The following is a 20,928-nucleotide window of genomic DNA, read 5'->3' as shown; positions in this document are numbered from 1 at the left end:
AAATGTCTGAGGTTTACATAAGAAAGGTTCAGACAAGATCCTCTCTAATGATGTTCTAATCATTTGCACCTGATCTGGTGTACCAAATTTGAAGTATCTGAGGTAGTTTTAAATGTAGTAAATTTGACATGATGCTTGTTAGATCATCATCTTTATCTATACACAGTGGTACCTCGGTATACATCCTTAATCTGTTTCAGATCCTTTGACTTATACCAAACAAATTTTTCTCATAAGAAATAAAGGGAAAAATGATTAATCCATTCCCATGAAAAAAAATCCTATTGTTATTGGCATATTATACATTGATAGGGTTGTATAAAATAATTTAAACATTGCTAAATACTAAAATACATAAGTACAAAATAAATTTGATGAAGTAAATTAAAATTTAACCTCACTTTACTTTTTAATAACGTCTTTGTTTTTCACAATAGTAGATACTGTCGTTCTCCACATATGGTATGCAGTAGCCATGTCCAGGATTCGCATGCTACCTTCATATTTTTCAACAATCAATTCAAATTTACGCGAAAAAACACAAAATCATGTGAAAATTCCGAGATGTTCACTGAATGCTAGCAACTGGCGTACCAACGCACATGGGCAGTTGTGGCTTTGTCTCGAGAGAGGTAACCAAGGGTAGCACGCGGGTTGTTCACTAAATGCTAGCAACTGGCATGCCGACGCTCATGGCCAGTCGTGGCTTTGTCTTGAGAGAGGTAAACAAGGGTAGCACGCGGTGTTCTAGCACGCATATAGGACGTATACCAAGTTGGACTTATTCAAAAGCGGACGTATACCGAGGTACCGCTGAATATTGTTAAAAAATGAAGAGCAAATCTTGATATGTCCACACATGTTAAAAAAGAAAACATTTCATGGAGTATGCCTGCTTTTTTACATGACTGTATGATAGATGATTAATTCCTGTCAACTATCCATGTGCGACATGAATGCAACACTAAGAGGTTCTTTATTTTTACAGAAGCTAAAGCAGCTTTTCTGAAAAGCACAAATATAGCATTGGATGGTGCATAAATAGATCATTAGAACATCATCAGCATCCACAGACAGTTTAAATTCCTCTTAGAAAAATGTAGAAGGTTAGATAGAGGCAGCTTTAAGGGGTACATGTTAGATTACCATGTTGAGGCTAGCACAGTCAAGCAGATTGTCATGCTCATTTTTTGAATCTTTAAGAGTATATCATTAACTCATTTATTTTCAAACCATTTTTCATAACAGACAGTAGGGTATAAGGAACACATTTTGGGCAAAACAATATAAACTGCTATGATGTATCAGGCAATTTTAAAGTACAATTCACAAGTCTGAGAAAAGCTTTCGGTAACAACATTACATAACTGGTAAGTTTGAATGGCAGATCACTACCAAACTGATGGTGTCAAACATTTTCCCTGGTTTAACTGTCTGAACATCATATGATCTCATAACACTGGGGACGCATCTGAATTACTTGCTGTACATCTCATTGAGCTGCAGAGCTGTGTCTGTTGCATGGATGTGAGAGAGGTTTTGGTCTTTTCTACAACTTTCTTTGGGGCAAAAAATTGCTTCATAATAAACGTGAATGCAGCATGCCTATATCAATCTAGAATTAATAACCACTAATTATATGTATATCTATTTGGATCGAACAAACAAAAAAAATATAGCTACTAAAATTCCAAGAACAACATTTGCTGTACTGTACCCATTTACAATATTGTCATAAAGCTAGATGTAATGCCAGGCCAAAAGGTACTGCTTATGTTTAAGACAACTAACTAAAAGCCACAAACAAGGCAACAATTACAATTACAGTTCCATGGTTAATTTAGTAGAAAAAAAAAAAAAAAAAAACTTAAATGGCAGATTAAATATGTTTTTTATGCCCCAGCAATGTAGCTAAAGCAATTTAATTCAAATATTTGTTATCAGACTCTCTCAATTTAATCAGATTGGTTATGTAAGAATGAGATTGAATAAATTACTAATGGTCTTAAGTTCATGATTTCTTTGGTCAACCGTCCTCACTGCAACACCAAAACATGCATATTGCTGCTGCTACCACCAATTAAAAAAACACAGCCAGCCAAGTGTAGGTAAGGCAAGTATTACTTTACCATAACCAGGTCTAAAAACAGAATGGCAAAGCTGAACACAAGACTGGGTCTCGATGCTAGGATCAGTCACCATATACCGTATGACAGATCCACATGCTCCTTGTGACCAAAGAAAATCCTCCGAAGTGAATGTAAATAATCTGGCACTTTCTTTGTATGTGTGCTAGGGTAAATTATTCTAAAATCCATTGTTGTCATGCCTAAAATTGCCCTGTGCCCAGCAACAACATTTTCAATTAAGACTATAAAGCCTGAAAAACAATAAGCACAGGATATAACATGATTATAAAAGGACAGCCAGTAATTTGTATAGAATGAGATGAAACAGCTAACCTATCTGCATAGTTATGAGACCACTAGAAAGTATAGTAACTGGCTATAACTCAAGACTGTTTAAATCTGTATGTATTTAATGTATATAATAAATGGTAATGTGGCAACCTAAGTTAGAGGAGATGTAGTACCAATATGCAAACCTCAATGCAAGCAAGTTTTTAGGTTTTCAATTAATAAAAGTCTTCTGTTTCCCCTGCCAAACAATAGGTTGGTTCTTCTATAGTATCAGTACATCATGTACATGTTAAAATATGATCTTTGCATTTCTTGTCTGCTTCTTATACTGTACATACAAGTAAAAATTATTTCCAGATATTAATTCAACAGGTATTGTCTTTATTTAATGGTATTAAATCACTATAATTGCTCTTTGCTGAAGATTCAGTTCCCAGGTATTAATTTTAAAAATCACTGTCACTATACTATACACACTATAGCTGCCTCGTCATTTTGCGTTTGGTTAATGTCCCATTCAGTTGAACAGCAGATAAAATTTACCAAGCCACAACAGTACAGCAGCATAACCAAATGCATTTTTCAGCATTCTTTTTGTCTGCATATTTGCTGTTTCATAATCAAGTAAAACCTACTGACAGCACTCCATAGGCAGCAATAAAAGTAAATGATGCAAGAACAAAGCCACAGACTACTTGGCAGTCTTTTTAATGTTTTTTTATGTCATAACCATAAATTTAGAAGTATCTAATAGTCCAATTCCAGTACTGAAATGTTGTATAATATATTACCACATAAGTAGTAGTGATAATAAGGTGAAAAGACTTACCATTTGATGGTTGTGGGTTTGGACTTTTAAGATGCATCTTAAATGTGGTATTATATGGTACATTTATACTAAAGTGATATGCAATTCTACATAGGAACTGTGGAGTAATTTAACTCTTAAAATCACTGCTGTTGTGATCCGCTGAATTGTACCAGATTGCTTTACAGTGGCCATTGTATGATTTGTCAGAAATGACTCATATTTTCAAATTACAGATTTGACTTGCCAGCTACCTTTGCTTTCTTTGTTCTAACATGCCAGAGGTGGTTCTCCTTGGTGACATACTGAAATAGGCAAAAGATACATTTTCTAATTGTAACCAAATGTTAAATGCTGGGTCTATGGGGCAACTTCACTTAAAGTAATCCCTTGGGTTAACAAGCTGCATGGGAAATTTAACATATTTTTCATGTCCAGCAATTTATTTATACAATGGGATATGTCATGGATTCATATGAGAGTTTAGTGCAGAAAATTACAATACTTCAAACAGAAACATGCAAAGGACTCTAAGTTTTCATCTATAGGCTGTGTATGCGAACTTTCATAAAAGCAAACTTAATTTGTTTGTGGCTCAATTCAAAATTATTTGACCGAGACTATACATATTTATTGTATTTTGCCATCCTTATAAACTACACCACCATTGAAAAACATTCCTCACTTCCCCATTATGCTCAGTGAAAAAGTAAATATAAAAAAGAAAGTTATATTTACGCACTTCTAGTTTCTGTTCTTTTTCTGTTAAAATTTCTTTTTGAGCCCGCAGAAAATCAGTAAGCATACGTGTCAACTGTTTCCGATCGTCTATCTCAGCAGCCAGTCGACCACTGTAGTCTGCAAGAAGCATACAAGCATCATCTACCATTCTGGATAACCTGTCACCAGAATCTTTATCTAGAAAATAATAAGAAATAAAAATGATAGAGAGGGAGAGAGAGAGAAAAACAGAGACACAGACAGAGAGAGTGTTAGGTGGTGAAACATTAAGATAAAATTAATCCAAATAAATATAGCTTTAGAATTCAATAAAATGTTAAAATTAGTAAGTTACCACCCTTGTTACTTTGGAAAAACAAACAAAAAAAAAAGTTTGAAATGACCAACCATACTCCATTTCAATAATAGATTCTTAGTTGTCGGTGTAATCGCAAAATGTAATTTAAATACCCCAACATTCTATATTAAATGGTTTATTTATTTAAAATGGGATCTCTCCCTATATATATCTATATATCTGCCCAGTGTCCGTCTGTCCACAGGGCACTCCTTACCGCCACTTAACTACCGAACAAGAGAACTACTTAACAGACTTAGAACGAGTTTTATCTATAATTTGCTTGAACATTGATTCTGCAACATCTCTCATCACACTAAGAACCATAGTTCACTTGCAGACGCGATATATTTACGCTAAACCGAGACACAGGCTGCGGGCCGAGGGGAGAGAGGGGGGTGGGGAAGTGTGACGTCAGGAGTAGGAAGCCAGGTAGGGCCCTCCTCGCTGTCCTGTTTCACTACTAGGTGGAAGGAGCTGCAAGGAATGGCTAGTCACTAATATAAAGAAACTATTTTCTCAAGAGTTGACAGTAACCAAGCATATAACCAAACTTAAAACAATATACTAACTGCAATGCATAAGTGTAATATGAAATATCTCTACAATTCACTTTATAATGCCTTTATCATTAGTCTAACTTAATTTTTCAAAACAAAGCAATATTTGCCGAAAGTTCATGTCATCAACTAGCCTAGCCAGCTGTATGCTGAGGCAACAAAAACTGAAAAATAACTGTGGTAGCTGTTTATGATTTAGAGATACAGTTCATCAATTGAAAACATTCTAATCATCCTCAACACAAATTCAATTTCAATGAAACACAAAAGCAACCTAATTTTTGTAAAAGTATAAAAGGAATTAGCTATGATGCAAATAAACATTTTTATAAATTTCACAATACATGCCATACCTGCGATTCTGCCTAATAAGGAAACATCCTGAACCTCCAATGGCAAAGCAGAAATCCTGTGTCGAACAGCAGCATCGCCTGAAGCAGCATTCTCTAATTCCTGTAATGCTTTAATGAGTTCCATGGTCTAACAGAGGGAAAGAAAAAAAATGCAACACAAAAACAATGACTTAAGCCAAGAAAAGCGATGCATTTAATAGATCTTTAAAAACTGCTTTAAACTAGGGTTAAGCAGTTCATGTTGCATAAAACACAATCTCTGCAAAGGTTGAACCATTTAGCAAATTTCTGTTTACCTAATGTTGCTGCATGTGCACAAATATTGAACTATTTCACAAAATATCTGTTAGATGGCCAAAGTCTAGGACCATGTAGGCTTGCACAAGATGTACGGCTAACGCACTTTCTTCTAATGTGTCTGTGTTAAGTTTAAATATTTGCTCATGTCTTGTAACATCTTGTTTAAAAGAAAAATAAAACACTTCAGTTTTTCTCATGACTATTCTTTTCAATCTTTGCTATTTCCTTCTTATATTATAGATACCAAAATACACCATTTTCAGATGTTTTCTTTCAACTGCATAATGCATCTTGACTTTGTGTGCCACACCACACTACAGAACTGGGAAGAAGCAGACAGAGTTATTGACATTCTCCCTACATTGTAATCATGTCTGTGATACCAAATGTACAATTCCTATGTAACAATTTAGAGGAAAGAACATCCTTATCTGATCTTTGCTACAAAAAGAAATTTGTAAATAATCAATTTTAAGCAAATTTAGAACTAAAAAATAAAAACAAAGTGATAGTGCTTAGCAGCAAGGAGCTTAATATTTAGGGAAAAAGAAAACAAATGAAGTAGAATGTTTTGAGGTCAAAGCAATATCTAGTATTCGAGAGCAAAGAAAACCTCAGTATATGAGGAGTCGTCTTAGGACTTTTTGTAGTCTAGTTTGACGGTACTACTTTTAGTTTTGGTTCTTCCTTAGTTTAGAATGTTGACTTCGTTTATTTTTCAGAAACCACTAAATATTTCCGAGTTACTAACATAAGAAACTTGAGATGTGCCACTCTGGTAGTAAAATATCAACTGACTAAAGAGGCAATTACTTTTTTTGATTAAGTGGATTCTTGACAATTACATAAAAGAGTGAGTAAATAAAAAAACAAGTAAAAAAAACCAAGCACAACTACTCTGGGATTTAAATTAGATAATGAAGCCACATCCAAAATGCCACAGATCTGAAATGATACAAACATGTTTAAAGACTAAAGTATCAATTAAATATTTTTGCTAGATAAACATTTAAATTATGCTTTCAAGCCAGCCCCTCTTGTTTCTTGTTAAGTGAAAGCTATCAATAATGTATTAGCTTTTTTATTAGGCTGTAACTGAACCAAATGAACCACATTTTTAGTAGCAGTCCAAATTATAAATCATACATGCACACCAAAGTACTCCAGGTTTAATATTTATGAAGCAAGTCAGACTTCGCTGATATTTTGTAGACAATCAGCACTTACATTTTGAAAAATATGGGATTTAAAGTTATGCTATAATTAAGTATGGCTTCAATGTTAGAGAGACAGACAGTATAACTGCAAAAACGAAGGATTTAACAAGCTACAGAAAGATCATTACAAAGATAAAGAGAAGAACAGGCCTGTCAACCCAAAAAAAGCTCATCAGTCCTATCCACCTAATTACTCCAAAATAACATCAAATCAAGTTCTGAAGGTCCCCAAGTCCTACTGTCTAAAATACTAACTGGAAACGTATTACATTTGTTCATGGTTCTCTGACAATATTGCATATTCTGAAAGCAGAACATTAAGTCATATTAGTGAATCATCTAAGTCAGGGGGTTATTTAAATGTTACAAAAAAGAGGTAACAAGCATTTGGATTCACTGCTTTTTCTCTAGCGCTTTCACTTTCACAGACGTAAGCATGGTGACCAGTGTATATGCAGAATTTTGTATCATTCTACATTTGGAAAGACAAATTTGATCTGCAAGATTAGGACACTTGTATACAACAATTTATGTACAAGCATTCTAACACCTGAAGCAGCTTGCAGCTGGAGCCACCAAAATGATTTGGAGATGGTGACTGAGCCAGTAACACTGTGGTTTAAACGTTCAGTGCCATAGCCACTATGAAAAAACGGACTTTTAATAAAGATAATACTAAATATCAAAAACTGATAAAATGTCAGAAGGCACTGGAGAGAGGCATCAACAATACAACAACATGTGCAAATTTGTTTAGGACATTAAAACAATCTAGACATGAACAGGCCAGTCAGCCCAGCAAAGTTCGTCAGTCCTATCCACTTAATTCTTCTTAAAAAAAAAATCGAGTTTTGAAAATCCCTAAAATCTTACTGTCTACCATGCTACTTGGTAGCTTATTCCAAGTGTCTATGGTTCTCTGTATAAAGAACAATTGCCTAATGTTTGTGCAAAATTTACCATTAACAAGTTTCCAGCTATGTCCCCATGTTCTTGATGAACTCATTTTAAAATAACAGTCTCGATCCACTGGACTAATTCATTTTAAACACTTTAATCATGTCACCTCTTAATCTTCTTTCGCTTAAACTGAAAAGGCTCGGCTCTTTTCAACTTTCTTCATAATTCATCCCCTGTGGCATGAAATGAGCCACAGGGGATGAATTAGCCTAGTCACTCTTCTCTGAACCTTTTCTAGCACTGTTGTGTCCTTTTTCTAGCAAAGACAAAAACTGCACACAGTACTTTAGATGAGGCCTCACCAATGCATTATAAAATTTGAGCACAACCATGTTATATGACCTCACATTCTGTTTGCCATCTCAATAGATACGACTCTTAAATCCTTCTCATAAGGTGTACTCTCAATTTTCAGACCTCCCATTGTGTATTCAAACCTAATATTTTTACTTCCTGTGTGTAATACTTTACATTTACTGACATTAAATTTCATCTGCCACAAAAAAAATCTGCCCAAGCCTGTATGCTATCCTTGTCCTTCTGTTATAATTTTTCTTTTTTTTTTTTTTAATTATGTCTTTTATAGCTGTTTTTCCTTTGCAGCTTCATTTTTAACTCTTTATTAATCCACTGCAGAGTTTTTTTTTTTAAAATGTCCTATTAATTCCAAACTTAGGTATGCATGTACCTTCCCTGCATTACACACAAAATACTTTTAAACATATTCCACTGCGTCTCGACCGTCTACATACTTAAAAGCTTATCTTAGTCTATCCTCTTTAGACTTTGCAGTATCTGCTGAAAATTTGCCCTACCAAAGCTAAACTTAACAATTTTACTCTTTGCATCCATACTCTTACAAAACCCTGAGAACTAAATTATATTGTGGTCACTTGACCCTAGTGGTTCAATTACACTCAATGCTATCCTGATTATAATAAAACACTAAATCCAAACAGTCTCACCCGCATTCATGCTTTAACATACTTCAATACTGTGTCTCTTCAGAGAATCCTTGGGTACCGCTGGTTTAATTTTGTGACGAATGAGCGGTTGCTTACCGAGTCCCAAATGAGGCACATTACTTGCATGTGAGGAAGCATCAGTTACAGCACTATGGCCACGTGGCGTGATTCCCGAAGGGTGATCCAGGCTCGCAAGATCCTCGTTGTTGAAAACCTGAGTGGCAGGACCAGGCAAAGGGGACACCCATGTAACACCTGGCTGTGGCAGATAGATGGTCATTTCCAGTGAGTGGGATTGGACTGTGTGTCTGCCTGGGAGGTTGCCAACCAGGATCCTGAGCGGTTTCGTTGTGTGGTGGGTGTGGCAACACGCAGCACCAGTGCATGCTCCCCAGCCTGACCTGACCTATCAAACAACAGTCACTGATTGCTTCTAAAAAGTCCTGCTCTTGTGCTCCACCATTTGCAAGGTTATCCCAGTTAATATTTGGATACTTCAGAAAGTCACCCATGACTATAATATTCCCATGTAAACTTGCCCTTTTAATATTACTAAGAAGATGTGTGTTGAACATTGAGTTGTCTATAACACTCATTAAAAAAGGCCACTTTCTCTAATACTTTCCAGACAAAGCCACGCGTCCTCACTAAGATGGAGCTCATCGTCCAACTGAAGAAAACTTGCATTTAAATTCTGTTTGACGTAAACAGCAAATCCTCTTCCCTTTCTGTTCAGTCAATGTTTCCTAAAAAAAATATTACACTAATCCCCATCTTTGTTATTTAGTCTGGTTTCCGTTATTGCTATAATATCATAATTATGCTCTACTGCTCCGGTTTCCTCCCACAGTCCAAAGACATGCAGGTTAGGTGCATTGGCAATCCTAAATTGTCCCTAGTGTGTGCTTGGTGTATGTATGTGCCCTGCGGTGGGCTGGCGCCCAGCCCAGATTTTGTTCCTGCCTTGCGCCCTGTGCTGGATGGGATTGGCTCCAGCAGAGCCCCGTGACCCTGTGTTAGGATATAGAGGGTTGGACAATGACACTACACACAAACCCCAACTCATTTATCTAATTTTTGATACTACTAGCAGAAAGGCAAGCTATTTTAATGTGTTACTCCTATTACTATGGTTTGTTTCTACATGCATAGTTCTAAACCTGGTCTGTCTTAAACACCCTGCCCATCCTTTCCTAGTTTAAACAAACCTCAACTAACCTATTCATACACCTACCCAGTACACTGGTACCCCTCTGGTTCAGATGTAATCCGTCACAGTGGAAAAGGTCCCATCTGTTCCAAAAAGAGTCCCAGTTGCCCATAAACCTATACCCTTCTTCCTTGCACCAAGAGTTAGGTCACGCATTTAAACCTTCTAATCTTCTACAATCTTACCTGGACTGGCATGTTGCACAGGCAGAACTTCACAGAAGACTACCTTGTCAGTTCTGCTCCTCAGCCTGGCACATAACTCTTTGAATGTGGATTGCAGAACTGACAGACTATCCTTATGTATGTCATTTTTTCCAACATGGACAATGACAACTGGATCTACCCCTGCTCTGACCAAGAGCTTATCCACCGTGCCTGGGAGCTCTCCCAACTGTGCACCCAGAAGGCAACACACTGTGTAAGGCTCTCTGTCTCTGGATCAAACCCATGCTTCAATTCCCTTTCACACAAGTCTGAAAGTCAAATAAGCAGCATTTTTAAAAATTAAATTGAATTTATATGCAGTATGCTGCATTCCATACACTCTTTCCATTAAGTGCTTTCTCTGACCAAAATCACTTTAATTTAGTGAATAAGTCTTGTTATCCGATTAGATTAAAATGTACTCCAATGCACTGAAAAAAAAGTTGTAAAACAAGACACTTGTCATTACTATTCAACAAGCAAAAAACAAATCGCCATACCTGAGGAGGATCACCAGGAGAGCTCTGGCATGGATATACATCCAAGTCAATCTTTACTTCCTCATATGGCCGTTTCTTTGGCTTTTTATCTCCTTCTAAAATTAGAAGCATAAATAACAAAATGACCAAAAGAACTAATTAATGCCACTAAAGAAAAACATGAGATTAAAAACATTTAAGAGTATCAATTTTATAAAGCCAATGGCTCTGTTCACAATCTATCAAATCCGAGTTTCATCTAAGTGCAACACACCTGGTTTTAATTAACATTTTGGTGAAGACTGAGAGCCACTGCAGGCTTACCAAAGTGCATGAAACTAAAGCATTAAAGGTAAAAGAAAGTTCATTCTATAGTAAACTACCCCCAGGTTATTTTATATAAATAAACATGATCACCAACTGAATATTGTACTTTATAAATATAGTGGGATATGATAATGTCATTTTATGCACACACTACATTTGTAATTTGAACTAAATAAAAGATCAAGTACTTCTAACACTGACTATTAAACTGAAGGCAGCTTGTGTCCCTCAGATTCAGTTTCAAATTAATTATTGAAAAACTCATTTACTATAATTGCAGCAGCCATGTCGAATATGATTACCAACATCAGAGATGCAATCAAAGGGCCACTGTGAAGTATTTATTAAAGAAACCAAAGTCAGAACTTGAACGTATTTAATAATTGTACAACTAAATCTAATTGATATTGCCTTTCTCAAGTTACTAAATACCACAAAAGCCCTACAATTGCAGGTTCATTTTAAAACACACCAATCTATATTAAAAGTATCAGTTTAGGAATGGCTGCTGAAATAGCACAGCCTTAACTCAAGACGTTAAAGACATATTTTCTGTTGCTGGTAACATTTCAATAATTACTCTTTCAGACTTAAGCACAGCTTTGTACACTGTTGAGCAAAGACTGGAGAATTATGCTGAGCTGGCAAGCGTAACTTTTAAAGTGCTTCACTTCAAACATTTTAAGTTATTTTTAGTATTTGCAAAAAATCACCACAGTATTTTTAACTCTGTTTAAAGTCAAATATGACGTACCTCAAGTTCAGTGATGGGAACAATATAGCTTCATGCATGTAAACGTCAAAAGATATTAATCAATGGCATAATATTCATTTTCAGTTAACTCTTACATACACATTAACCAGAACTAATGACGCTTCTCTTGATGTGGTCATTAATAACCATTTCAATATGATAACCCATTAAATGAATTTGATAGACAGACAGACAGACACTTTATTAATCCCAAGGGAAAATTCACAATTATTATTATCACATTATAACTATTTGATCTTAAACGTGGGGAAAAAAAAAACCCAATAATAATGGGTGGAAATTCTGCAAATACCAATAATAATTCTGCATAGTTACCTGAAAGGGTGAATGTTTTGCAATTAAAAGCATATTTTAATTTAGAGAGCCAATGTGAATAATTTGAAATATTCTGGGTATTTTTCTCTAATGGTTTCATATCTTCACAGACTGCTCTAAGCCTGTCTTCAGAGAAGATGAATACAATGAATTACTGTATCAATTACAATTTGTCAATCAGTGGCTACGTTAGGTAAATATGATCAATAACTACAGTCAACTTAATACAATAATATATAAAGATCTGTAGGTAATATTCACAACTTACGAAATGTTTTACAGTTGGAAAACTTATTACAATCAGTAAACACCTCGTGTCCTAATGCAAAGAAAGAAAATTACTTGTTTTACACCTGTTAAGAAACTTTAGCCTTTACATTGAGTAGGTAGTATTTTATCAAGTTTCAGGCAGTTACTTTCTTTTCAAGATTATAATGCCATTTTGAATTTTTGAAAATGATGTGTTTAATAAAATTCTGACTGAAAGTTTGAAGTCTGTTAATCAGATATTTAAACACTAATTTGGACCAAAACCAATTATAATATATAGCAGAGCTGGGTAAACTGGATTGTGTTCTCTGATACACAATGGCCTGTCTCAGCCAGTTAAGCTCATTTGGTCCCAATGTTCAAATAATCACTGCCCCATTGTGCATTCAATTTTCGAATTGATCATGTAGGTTTCCCTCTTACGATATCATTCTGCTGTACTGTCTAAACTTGCTTTTTTAACTTTTTAATGATTAATCATTTTAGAGCGAGAACAGCTATCCTTCTTGCAAATCAAACTACTTTAAAAAGTTAGTATGCAAAGTGTTGTTTAATTTTTTACTAATTATCAATTGATTCATTGGCTCCATTATTTATCCTGTCAGTATGTATCCCTGTTTTTTTATGATTCTTATGTTGAATGCATCTGAATTTCCCCATGGGATTAATGTTTATCTAATCTAACATTTCACCAAACCCATGATTATAAATTACGGCATATTAGATCACCACATATTTAGTGACACATTTCTAAATTAGGCAATTGGTGTACTATAAAACTGTATTAACTTTCTCATTCTTAACAGTGGGAATTGCTCAGATGTTGGAATAAGTGGGCTTTAAAATGCATAGACAGATGGAAAATGGTTCATTAAACAATTTTGAAAGTGACGCAAAAATTGCATGGAGCTATCAGCAGAATGATTAATTATATAAAAAAAGAACTCACGCAGAACTTGCTTAAGTTGGTCAAGTAAATCATTTTCGTAAACAGCTCTTTCATGCCAGATTGATAAAACACGTATTAGGTGCTTCTTACAGCTTTCATCGCTTTCACTGTTAGCAAAGAGAAAAAAAATACAAAATACCACAAATGAAATAACCTACATATGCCTATAGTTAGTTAAAACACACAAATCCCAGGTATCTCTTGGTTATAAAAGTCAAACATTTTCTACACTGTAAACCAACATGAGTGGATTTGTGTTAGTGTAAGTGAAAGCCAAGTTAGAATGATCTATCAGTATGATTTGGTGCCTTATGCCAAATGCTGCCATGATAGGCTACAGCTTCTGTAATAGAAAAAAGCAAGCAAAGATTAGACAAACAGTGGAAATAATCATTTTCATCCTTTGTACATCTAAAATCCCTACGTGTTACTTCAGAGATTGACACTGTTGCCATTGTAGCTGACAGAGTGAACTTACTCAGTTACTACAATGTACAGCTGTGTTTAGTTTTGTATACGAAACAAATGTAAAAAAGCTTTAACTTTTTTTAAGAACACAAAAAAAAAATCTCAAGCAATTAACATACAAATACATGATGCTTGTTTTTATTATGTATTAAATAAAGCATTTTAATTTAACAGGAACTGAATTCCTATGTGCAGCATTGAATCTTTTAATTAAATAAGCCTCAAATCCTTTAGCAGCTAATGCAGCAACCAGTTTGTATAGTTAATGATCTGTTATTCAGCATTGCTTTAATTTTTACTCATTCATGCTTACAAAACTTCAATATTCAAGTCCAATTTGATGATTATCTTGAATAAACCTACCATTCCAAGTTCTTCCATAACATTTCTACTGTTCCAGAGGATATCCAGCCCCTGAAGTATTGCTGGAATGTTTAAGATTATTGCCAATCTGGACGAGTCATTTACAGCTAGGCTTCAACAGACACAATGATATGGTAAATTTTTGAGAGCAAAGGTTTCCTTGACCTTTCCATGACTAATACTTTTATACAGCATGTGTCAGATATGAACCTCAGCATCACTTAATATCACTTAATCATAGTCTGAAGACCGTGGAATGTGTTGAAAGGTAATTAAAAAGGATGTATATAAGAAGGTAGATTCACAATGGTCTATTTTCTTTAGTTATTAACATCTGTGTTTAAGGAGACAAATGAACTCCAAAACTCTCACACTTTCTCCCTGTAATTGGTTTAACTTTAACTCAATTATCTTAGTCTCTAGTTATATTTACTTTGCTGTGTGAGCTAACGAACTTTGCAATCCTTTAACTATCACACATGATCCAGTTCTCTAGTTTATCATATGTATTAGTTGTTCAAAACAACATTATTTAAATATTGATGAATATACACCCCTGGTCTTCAAAAAAAATGGCTGGCACAGACTAAATAAAGATATCACAGAAAAAATCCAGAATATAGATAAAAGGACTTCATAAACTTCACACAGCCTTGCACATATGTAAATATTACACTCACTGTAGTGAGATCTCATATACAAAGTAATTTTTTACTTTATTATTTATTTATTACTTTTGTTATTTCAGTTTCAAACAATTATTAAACATAACATTAATATCCAATGGATGCATAGGAAAATATAACTATTAATTTCCTGATCTGCTTATTCAGTTAAGGCCTATAGCCCATTATAACAGTAAACTTTAGCCGAGGATTCCTAACTCAATGCTCTGTTTTTCCGCCTGAGAGTCAACATAGTATTACATTTTTTTTAAATAATACATATAAGTATAAGCCAAGGTAGAGAAACAAGTTTAATTAAGGGAAAAAAAGCCAAAGCTTGGTTTTCCTAAATCTTCACTGTCATTCAACATGTGATTATCTCTGCTACCTCACTAATACATCCCAACTAGCGCAGCACATCTCTCTGCTCTTTGATTGGTTTAATCTACTCTTAAGTAAATGTGTGCTTTAACAATACACAGCTGGTACCATGACCTTATGTATGGAAATAATATAATAAATATACTGTACTGTCATGAGCCTAAAAAAATAAATCATGGACGGAAAGAAAGATGTGTTTATTTCAGACAAAAAGGAAAAAAATACCTTGCAACATGTTTAAAGGCATCCACTATAACTGGTGCAAAATCTTTTGTAAACTCTGGTCCTTTTCGTTTGCTGTTTTGGATGACATCATTGGCCAGATAAAGAAACGTCAGTTTTCTACCAGCCTTGGCTAAAAAGACAAAGCATAAATTTGTTATCTTCAAATTATTTCAATTAAATGTATTCATTGAAAAGTGACAGAGGACTATTAACAGTAATATGACATAAAATGATTCTGTGGAATAACTTATTCAAAGCAAAGACTATGCCGAGATATTTTTACCATAGCCTGGAATATCACAACATAATAGGACATTTTCAAACTTGCTTAATTCAAATAAAGGTCATGTAGGAGGGGTGAATGGAGCCTCTGCCAGCAGTATAAAGTACTACATCCACTCTTCAGCCACACACTCCCAGTTCAGTATCCCTAGAGTAACGTCCTTAGGGCCGATTTATACTTCACGCTCAGAGCGCGTATGCGTCCACATCATGGCTGCCACGCGTTCCCAGCGTTCATTTCACGCGACCTCCGAGCAGGTCCTCAGAAATTAACGCAACGCGTACGCGAGTTGCAGTACCAGCAAAAAGTCGGGGGGCCCAGTGTGCTAAAAGTCGGAACATGACGTCAGAGTCTCTGTTTACTATCTACATGTAACAGCAAGCCTCTATGGAGATCCTTCGGGGATCGATGTGCGTGCTTTGCTGTTTAATGAATGGTTCAAAGTGGTAAAGCAAAATGGCGACATACAGATGCATTCGTGGTGCTTTTATATTCAAGAGTCGCATATTCCCGATCGTAATGACACGATAGATTTTAAAAGTCTCACATACCATCTTTTGTGCCGTCTATTTTTTATTTTTTTTACTTTACCTGCTGTCAGGTCCAAGAAGCTCATAGCGATTAAAAACTGGGATGACGTTTACGATGGTCTGCTTTAATAATAAAGTAAACTTACGAGGTTAAAGTGGACATTTCGAGATTAAAGCCGAAATTTCCACTTTAATCACAAAATACACGTTTTCACCGTGTCTTATTTTTTTCTCAGTGGCTCAAATACAGCGCTACACATTATGTTGCCGATGTGAAGTTGCAAAAAAAAAATAAAAAATAGACACAAAAGATGGTATGTGAGACTTTTAAAATGTATCGTGTCATTACGATCGGGAATATGCGACGCTTGAATATCAAAGCACCACGAATGCATCCGTATGTCATCCCGTAGGATCTGCATAGAGGCTTTCTGTCACATGTAGATAGTTCCCGAACGTAATGACACAATACATTTTAAAAGTCTCACATACCACCTTTTGTGTTGTCTTTATTTTTTTATTTTTGCAACTTAACAAGAGCAACATAATGTATAGCGTTATAGCATTTGAGCCACTGAGAAAAAAATTAAGGACACGGTGAAAACATGTATTTTGTGATTAAAGTGGAAATTTCAGCTTTAATCTCAAAATGTCCACTTTAACCTCGTAGTTTACTTTATCATTAAAGCAGACAGTCGTAAACGTCATCCCAGTTTTTAATCGCTACGAGCTTCTAGGACTTGACAGCAGCGGAAAGCAGCAATAGATCGCCACACAGAACAAATTAAATGTCTGATATTCCAACTCTCTGCACATTTAGAATCTTTATATTTATACTTGATATCACTTTCATGATGAAATGCATTAAAGTGTGTATGTTACATTTTACATATAATTTCGTTTAAATAATGAATACTGTTAATTACACACATAGGGGAATAATTACACACATGGGGGTGTCATGGTGGCGGAGCGATAGCACTGCTGTCTCGCAGGGAGTTATGTTGCTGGTATTTCCTGCTTGTATTCCACACAGTGCTCCGGTTTCCTTCCAAAGATATGCAGATTTGGGGATTTGGTGCCGCTAAAATGACGCTAGTGTACGTGTGTGCTTGTATTCACCTTGCGATGAGCTGAGGCCTCGTCAAGGGACTGTTTCTCACTCGTGCCCAATGCTTGCTGGAATGGACACATCCCTGGACTGATGGATTTAATCAATAAACATAATTTTCAGAGATATTGCGGTAAGGTGTCATCAGAATTTAATAGGTGTTCTAGGCAATTCACAACACAGAGAAGCCGAACATGTTCTCACCGTGATAATATCTCGCACTGCTACCTGGTGGATTCCTCCAGATTTATGTAAAGTACGTGCGCAAGTATAAACACTACAAAGCTTGCGTAGCAGGAGTGTCCGCTGCAGCATGCATCGCGTCGCGTGGAGTATAATTCCGGCCTTAGTGTTAGGTTAATCCCTGGAAAAACAGGCCAAAAACTTTGAAAGAAGAAAAAAAAAAATATGCGTGACAGAAACATATAAAAACCAAAATTTCATTGGAAGTAGAATAGGAAAGATATATCTAGTGCCTGCTGCTGAAATGTGCAGATTTAGTACATATCCTTCATGTGACGTGTTTTGAAACAGTCACCAGACAGACAGACAGGAAGTGTGTTCCTTTAAACACCTTTCTTATATTATTTCTGTTGCTTGCACAAGAGAGGGTTGAATGTCAGTGCAAGATGGACATGCCTATTGTATTATTGTGAGCTACCACAACAAAAGGCTTCATGACTTCCACATTGCCTAGTCTCATAGTGCCAGACATGATTCTCAAATGAGAACACATAGCTGGGGACAACCCGTCAAAAGGTTTGTAGTGAAAAATAGTAAAATCCTAAAACACCAAGCCCCACTTTCACAAGTATGTGGGCTTTAAACCACCAAGGTTTCGGGGAGAGAGCAAAAGAAACTAAACAAAAAACTTGATGCTGAGAGGAAATTAAAAGGTAAAATTGCTGCTATTCATTCAGGGATCAGTAGCACAGGTTAACTGAAGATTAATGATTAAGGAGTATGGTGACAGAAGAGACAGTTGCACACACAGACTAATGTAGATACTTGGCTCCACGCATTTCAGAAGTGCTTCTGTCGGCTACGATATTTGTGATTTTTGACTACTGTATCTCTATATGGCATAACAACTGCAAACAGAGTTCATGGTTTTGTGGTCTATGTACTATGTGTTAAAACTCTGTGCCTATATTTTGCCATCGTATGTTTTGCATTTCCAAATAGACAGTAATGTTGACTCATTTAGATGTGCACTCAGAAGGTGTGTGCTGTGCAGTCTCATCTGTACATCTACTGATGTTGTTAGGCAGATTTGTTGATTCAGGTGTTTTTGAGTGCTCATATATGCATCTCCTATAGCTCTTCATTATCTGCTTTCTTAGGCAGTCCCTTTGATGGGGCACGACACAGTTTACTTCAAACACATATTTTACATTTTATACTCTCATGAGCAGAGATGCCAATTCTTTTAAATTCAGATCTACTCCTACACTATTGTCGTAAATGAACAACAAAGAGCACCCTTGACAATGCATTATCTACTTTTACCATTGGTTCACTGATGTCTTCAAATGCTGTTATACAATATGAAGTTACAGAAAGGTTTCTCACTTCCTTCGGGTTATGTTTATTTCTAACATGTGCAATGAGCTCTCTGTACACATTTTTATGTTGAATTTGGGTCTCTTTAGTACACTTTTTGGCTGTAGATGGTTTATCGTAATCAGAAGCTTGCTTTTTGTGAAGTTAATGAGATCACTGCTCCTGCTTTGAGCGTCGCCTTCATAAGGTGTTGGGATTGGTTTAGAAATATGACACTCAGTGAATCATTTACTTGTTTTCACCCAGTTTTCAGTAAAATGCACTCATGGTTGTCTCCAAACATATATTATACATACAGCTAAATGAGACTACATTGACCCTTGAAATAAATATTGACAGTTGCTGTATTGTGAACAGTGCTCTTCCTGGTCCTTCTATTTGGGCGACCAATTCACAATGTCATCACTATTGCTTGATTCAACTAATGGTTCAGGTTTTTGTTTGTTCTAAAACTGAGCTTATATTTTTCATTTACACACCATTGTGTATTTTGGTTGAAGTCTCAACCCTATTCTTGAATATTAGCAATTACCATAGGGTTGTAAAACATTCAGAATTTTTTTTTTTGCAGGATGATGTTATTTTATCCACTAGATGGCAGCAGAATACTGTTCTAAGTGCTGTTTGGGCTTAACACTGTACAGTATGAGCAAACAATAAAGCAATCTCTGAGTGAGAGCCACTAGGGCATAACCGTAATTACAGTACATAGAATTCTGAACCTGAGAAACACTTTGGATTAATGCTAAGGGGGTTAACTGACTGATAAAGCTTTTGAAATGTGGGAGAAAACCCAAGAAAATACAGATCAACACGAAAACTTCTAACTACTGTATTGGCTAAATGCAGGATTTAAACCCAGGATGCTAGATCTACTCTATGTGGCACCAGAGACAAACACTGTTACACAGTTAAACATTATTTTATTTTTCCAAATACAAGTCACATGGTACTATGGTATTTATGTTAGCGTTAAATATCAAATGTTGAGTAGCATCTGGTAGGTTCTGTCTGTTCAGGATGGTTATCAATGAGATATGCTGTTGCTTTTGTTAATATACATTTCATAATTTAAACATTACTAAATATTCTATCAACATTGTCTGAACATGAATTATTATCCAACACACATCCCTAATTACCACCTACTTTAAAGATGCAAAAAGTTAACAGGTTATAAATAATGAAATCCTTACATTCATTTTAAAAAGCATTCTTGAAAATTACAAGTTATATTAGGTGCAAAGTAATACGGTCAATACAAAATAATTCAAGCATTTAAAATCACGCTTCTTAGACAATTGGTATATCAAAGCTAATCATGAGAGAGTGTACCAAAAAATAATTTGGCCATGTATCACCACATAAAACTGAAATTAAATTAAATTCAAAGTCAAAGTGCTGAAAGGTAAAAGGGGCCTGCGGGGTTAGGGAAAGCAAGCAACTTAAAAGTTTGTGCAAAAGGGGCACATCATTTAATACACAAAGTACGTGTATGAGCAGTAATATTATAGGGGTGACATTCTCCACCTTGGTAAAAGCTTCTCTCTCTCATAGACGGAAACTTAACCCAGAATCCATTTCAGCTAATTCAAATTGAAATGCTTTCATGCTGCAGTTCCAATCCAATCTAAGATACAGTAAACTCATGTCTATGTTAATGCATTTTTATTAACATTATTTATTATTATCTTCAGAGTGCTACATAAAATACTGAGCAACGATAAACTCCTAATTATTCAAAGAAAACTGTAAATATTAAAAATGTTTTCAATTATTTTGTATTGCTCACATCAAAATGTAAAGATCTATTCTCTCTTATTCAAAGCTACTTTCTTTTTTGGTCAATATTCAATGTAAGAATAAGAAAAAGAATCTACAATCGAAGTATATTTTAATTAAAGACGAATTATTGATGAAAAAAGGGAAATGTTCACTTAATTTTAAAAACAAAAATGTAGTTGCATTATCTACCTCACTTCTACCTTTATATTTTCTACACAAGCCATCTCACCTTTCTTAATCAACAATTTGATGTTTCAAAATCAGGCTTCCTGCCTACAGCTTCTGTCTCATCTCAGATTAGTCAATAACTTGCACTATCACTACAATAATGAGGATCAAGAAACAAATACTTGTTGAACAGT

At 35.3% G+C, this 20,928-nt stretch overlaps 1 protein-coding gene across 4 annotated transcripts in view; it reads right to left on the bottom strand.

The window, feature by feature from the left end:
• LOC120515382 (regulation of nuclear pre-mRNA domain-containing protein 1A-like) overlaps positions 1 to 20,928 on the bottom strand; it is a 66,966-nt gene that overhangs the window by 27,689 nt on the left and 18,349 nt on the right. For 3 of the 4 annotated variants that reach the window (XM_039736318.1, XM_039736320.1, XM_039736321.1), the window contains exons 2-6: positions 15,295 to 15,424; positions 13,193 to 13,299; positions 10,578 to 10,672; positions 5,220 to 5,346; positions 3,971 to 4,146 (exon numbers count right to left, since the gene is read on the bottom strand). In XM_039736318.1, the coding sequence (XP_039592252.1) occupies positions 3,971 to 4,146; positions 5,220 to 5,346; positions 10,578 to 10,672; positions 13,193 to 13,299; positions 15,295 to 15,424 (635 nt within the window). The remainder of the gene's footprint in view (positions 1 to 3,970; positions 4,147 to 5,219; positions 5,347 to 10,577; positions 10,673 to 13,192; positions 13,300 to 15,294; positions 15,425 to 20,928) is intronic. The other variant, XM_039736319.1, reaches the window with a different exon arrangement.

Source organism: Polypterus senegalus, chromosome 15 (assembly GCF_016835505.1).
Source record: "Polypterus senegalus isolate Bchr_013 chromosome 15, ASM1683550v1, whole genome shotgun sequence".
NCBI lineage: Eukaryota > Metazoa > Chordata > Cladistia > Polypteriformes > Polypteridae > Polypterus > Polypterus senegalus.
Note: the sequence above shows the minus strand (reverse complement) of the source record. Positions and strands in the feature narration are given on the sequence as shown.